The 5,429-nt window shown below is 37.1% G+C and overlaps 1 protein-coding gene across 1 annotated transcript; it reads right to left on the bottom strand.

Annotated features, from left to right (window-relative positions):
* Window positions 1-951: 951 nt before the first annotated feature.
* Rsph3 (Radial spoke head protein 3) lies at window positions 952-3,374 on the bottom strand (the record flags this gene model as incomplete). Its single annotated transcript, XM_017638004.1, has 3 exons — window positions 952-1,895; window positions 1,964-2,376; window positions 3,290-3,374. Coding segments are annotated over 3 exons (1,018 nt in total), but the record flags the coding sequence as incomplete, so codon positions are not given.
* Window positions 3,375-5,429: the final 2,055 nt, after the last annotated feature.

Genomic DNA, 5,429 nt, shown 5'->3' with positions numbered 1-5,429 from the left:
TCTATCAAGTGTATTTAGCATGAACTATGAGAGACATATTAGCCTAAATTCATTTGGAGAGGGGTGGTTTAGCTTCCCTGCTTTTTGAATAAATATCACTCCGACCTTCCTCAAAGCTTTAGGTACGCACGCATCCGCCAAGCATATTGTAAATATTCTCATAAGATGGGGTAACACACTTTCTCAGGAGTGTTGTAACATGGCCCGCACTAACCCACCCGGACCTGTGGACTTCTAGCGGTCAAACATGTTGACAGCCCATGTTGTCTTCTCCTTATCCACTGTCTCTTTAATACAATTTCCCGATACACGGGCTAGAATGGATGCCTGGAAGCTGTCTGGCGTTCTAATGCTATCTATTGCCGAATCGGTTTTAGAAAGTATCTTGCGCAGCCTTGGTGCTTCATTTGTTGACTCCGTTCTTGCACAGACCTTCAGGTATGGTTCTAACTTAGCTGATATATTCTAAAGAGATTCCAACTTCTTACCAGTCTTGTTAAGGAGGAATTAAGACTCATCACAGGCATCCTTATAGGAAACTGTATACGATTTAGTTAATGGTAATGTGTGGTCCATGCAATTATCTTAATCTATCATAACCTAACCTTGCAAGTCAATTACTAACCTTGTTTTTATTTAGGTACTACATATGTATATGAATGTAAATTTGAACAGAAGAAATCGTTTTATGTATGTATTTATATAATTATTTTTATTTATAATATCGGGCTGACATATATGTACATACATAAGTATAAGTATGGTATAACATAAAAAATTAACAATGTTTTTGTTTAATTTAAAAATTTTCATTTCGTATTGCAAAATACATACGTATGTAATTGCTTACATCGCCAAAGTAAGGATCGTCGACTACAGTTTCAATCATGAACATCAAAACAACATTAAATGCTTGGTTTTTCCGTTGATGGTTGGCTGCGATACAAATCGTCATCATCAGCACAAAAGAATCTAATTGAAAAATGTGAAATTTCAAAGGTTAAATTTAATAGCGAAAAAAAATTGTTAAATCAACAGTGAAGATGGTTGCAAGGCAGTATTCTTTAAAATATCGCATTCAAAATTCAAATAGAGGATTTCGCACTAATGATGACGATGTGTAAATAAGTGTGTATGCATGTTTTTTGACCCGCTTGCATAATTTATTCAATTACGCTTTGTACAGAAATCTTTTTGAGATACCTGAAAAGATTTCATACGCATCCAAAAATCATGTATGTAATCCCGAAAATTTGTTAATGTTTGTTTGCAGAAATGTACGTGTAATTGAAGTATAGTGTTTTTAAAGTTAAGTTGGTCTGTACAAAAAGTAAAAAGATTGATCAATCAATAGAAATCAAACTAATTCTATTAATCACATCTTCTTCGATAAGTCGCCACATTTATCCGTTTGCTCACTGCTGATATCGCTCGATTCACAAGTGCAAGCCTCATCCTTCGTTTCCTCTTCCACTGTATCTTCACCACGCTCTATTACGGTTTCCAGCGGCATTTCTTCCTTGTAATCAGCATATGCTGTTGCACGCTGTTTAATGATCTCTTGTATGATGGCTGTGAGTATCTCACGCGAGTCTACAATATGTCCCACTTCTTCTGCAACTTCGTTAGTCAACCACGGTGCGACGGTCTTCATGAGGTGCTCTTTCTTTGCAGCATCGGTAGCCGGTTCGAGGTTGTCCAAAACTTCTGGTAATAAACCAGCAATATGACCCTGCAATAATTTGGCGGCTGTCACGCTCTTTTGCATCTCTTCATCCAATTCCTTTGCGATGGCATCTTGTTGTAAGCGACGCTCCTTTTCGGCCTTTAAGCGTAACTCCTCTGCTTCGAGGCGTCGTAGTTCAGCCAATTCGGCTTCCCGTTGAGCAAGGAATCTGTAATGAAGGTATACAAATATAGATATGTAAGGTAGTTCTAATTGCAATGATTTGGCTTAAATTACTCGGCTTGTTTCTGGCGGAGCGCTGCAATCTCCCGTTCGTGTGCCACTTCCAAAATGCTTTGCTCGATGCACGCATCCACAAGTATATCGATAATCGGTTGAGCCTCGGCATCAAAGTGGAAAAGTTCACCTTCGCCGATTTCGGTGGCGGCATCAACGCCCACTTTGGCCGGGACATAAGGTGGCTCTGGTGGTTTTTCGAGGAACAAATCGGTCTGAGTATCTACTGAGAGCTCTGGCGGACGTTGCACCAACTCTTCCAAATATTTCTCAGTTTGAATAACTTCATGTTGTCGTCCGTTGACTGGTGGCGGTGTACCAAGGATGTTGCGTTGATTTCGACAAACTTTTTGCTTCCGTAAGGCGTGGCGTCGACGCAGTTCAGCTGCTTTATCGAAGGGATCAGAGCTTTCCTGAAACGGAGATAACCGAAATTCCATAAATGTTAGAAGAATACTCGCATATTGCATATGTGGATTATATAACAGTTTAGTTATATTTTGTGAAAATTTTTAGGCTTATCTAATTACGAACTAAGACTCTGGCTCAATCTCAACAAATACTTTTTTCAGGGCTCGAAAATAACCGTTAAATCTAAGATTTATATTTTCAAATATTTGCAAAATTGTTTTTTTTTTCTACATTTCAGGTCAAAAATAATCGCTAAATTTTGATTTTTTTTTTCGGTCAAATGTTATCTTTATTTTACGATTAAAATTTTTTGTATCAAAATCTTTATTTTGAATTTATATATTTTTCGATAATTTTCGACCGTTGTGTTGAAGTCTGTTTTTTAAAACCGCTTTTTTACTAAAAAATTAAATCTGAAAATAATGGTTATCATATAGTACGGGAGCTAGCAACGTCGTGAAAACAGGAATTTCAGGACAGCTGGTTTTTTGATATGACATCTCTCTCTCTCACTCCCTCGGTTAGCATGGGGGCCATCTGGCAGGCGGTAATGGTTGCGTTTAAAAATAGAGCCATAGAATAGCCAAGTTACGTAGTCTGTCTTGTCCCATAGAGTTTCTCAAATAGGTTTTTATTAATTTTAGTTTCAGCACTATGTAGCTGTAGGCACAGGAATTGGAACAAATAACATTACTGCAGTACATATTTCAGGAAAACTGGATGACATAAAATAAAGTACATATATCTATATGGTATTTAGTTGTGTTCCACTTTAATTGATTTTAAGCAAGTCAGAAACCTTTGGATAAATAAATTAATAAAAAGTACGTGGGTAGAATTCTACCCATAAGGGTCTGAACGTAATTTTTATCTAAGGTATTTTGAGGGCTAATAAGAGAATGTAAACATATTTACCAAAAGTTGTTGAGTACCAAATACAGGTCCACGTATTACACGGCGATCGTACATAACATTGCGGTAGGGTTGCGGGGCAGTATCCCTGTAACAAAAAATCATGGAAGCAAATTAATTATGTATGTATGTATGTATGTATGTACATGTTAATATAAATTACAATGCATAAAGTAATAATTAAAAAAAAAACACGAAATATGAACACATCAGCTAAGCTGCCGAAAACTGAATTAAATGCTTTATAAATCCAAACTGAAAACCAAATACAGCTTTTATTTGTACATCTTCTAGTCGAACCCATCTAGCCACAATTAAAATAATGCCGTTATAGAACATATAATTACATGTAGCACAAATGCACTTTAAGCGAAAGGTTAGGTTAGGTTATCTTGTCTGCCCTCAACCCTCACAGGAAAAGGGCTCACTTAGGCCACCACGGGCCCATTGTGATGCCATACTAGAGACTTCTCACGTCCCTGCTTTTCCTCAACAATTGAACCAATTTGTAGCTTTGATGAAGCGCACAAAGTAGTAGATATTGGCCTAAGCCAGTTGAAGTCAGACATTCAAAAGAATAGTGGGGGATCGAGCATCGACGAGCCCTCACCAAAGCACGACAGTCGCATAGATAATGCTCCACGCTTTCTATTTCCTTCTCATCATGGCAGCTACGACAGTAGTCGTTTGACTGCAAGCCCATTCTGGCAACGTGGACACCCATCAGGCAGTGCTCGGTGAGAACTCCAATAACATATCGGAGAAGTGGCCGCTCCACGCGGCAACCTAGGCCAAATATGTCTTGCTATCCTGAACGTGAGCTCGGTAGACCATCTTGTATTTGCACCTTTGATAAAGTTATTCTACAGCCAGAGTTTGCAGGAAGATAGCGGAATGCCCGCAGTACGAGAGGTCATGAGCGTAGCCAGGTAGGGGGAGGGCACTTTCAAATTTTCCTTATATATATATAAAATAGTACCCTGAAATGCCAGCTTAATAGCGTCGAGCTATTACCATTAACTTTTGCCAACTGTAAATACATGTTTCTATTATTTTCTATTATATGTCAATAAAAATACGTATGGCCCATAGTGAAATTATACCAGGTGTAGCAATTAGAGCGAGACATTTTTAAGAGATAGCCAATGTTAAAAGAATAAACGCTGATTTTAATTTCACCTGGCGTATGGCCTTGAATTCAAACAAAAAGGAACAGTCCAGCGCCTTCGTCTTGGTCTGCAGGCTGTATCGGAGATACAGCCGCTATATTTAAACGTAGAATACGTGGTATGGTTAAGAGCATATCCAAGTCAAAAACGAAATCACACACTAAGAAAAAGCAACAAAATATCGATTATATCGATAAGTCCCGAGAATCCCTAAACTCCCGAAATAGTTCCGAGATTGAGTCTCTGTGCCTTTATCTATATCCTTTTCTCTACAACTACCTTTATTTTAATCTTTCTTCCTCTATCTTCATCTATACTTTTATCGGTATCCTCATCCGCATCTTTTTCTTTATATTTATCTTTGTTTTTATTTTTATGTTTATCATATTCTTCATATACATATTCCCCTTCACCTTTGCACTTATACATATAAGTAAAGTGTTTAAATTTACCTTGGTCTTAATGTTTGCCTTTATCTTTACTCAACTTTGTTTTTGTGTTTATTTTTACCTTGGCCTTTATCCTTTTCTTTATCTATGTACGTCCTCACCTTTACTTTTATTCTTGGATTGGACTTTTTCTAAATGTTGTTTCACTTCGAAAAGTCTTCGCGTATTATGCATACATGTGTTCATATATGTATGTACATATATAATATGTATGTACATATGTATGTATAGACATACATAGATTACTAAAAATAGAAACAGATCCACATTAACTGCAATCAACATATGTACGTATGTATGTATTTACATATGTACACACGCTGCGATTAGGTTATAAATAGCGCGCCTCTGTTTATCAAAAGCCGCATTACATACGCATACATACTTTTTGTCTCCTTCCCACACTTCCAACATATGCACGTGTTTGCAAAATGATGACGAGGTGATTTTGTATGGAAAATCATTTATGCCCATATATTTGAATAAAATAAACATATATAGAAGATATCAACCAATACTTCCCAT

This window comes from Rhagoletis zephyria, unplaced genomic scaffold (assembly GCF_001687245.7).
Source record: "Rhagoletis zephyria isolate East Lansing unplaced genomic scaffold, Rhagoletis_zephyria_1.1 Rzeph_scaffold_23040, whole genome shotgun sequence".
Lineage (NCBI taxonomy): Eukaryota > Metazoa > Arthropoda > Insecta > Diptera > Tephritidae > Rhagoletis > Rhagoletis zephyria.
Note: the sequence above shows the minus strand (reverse complement) of the source record. Positions and strands in the feature narration are given on the sequence as shown.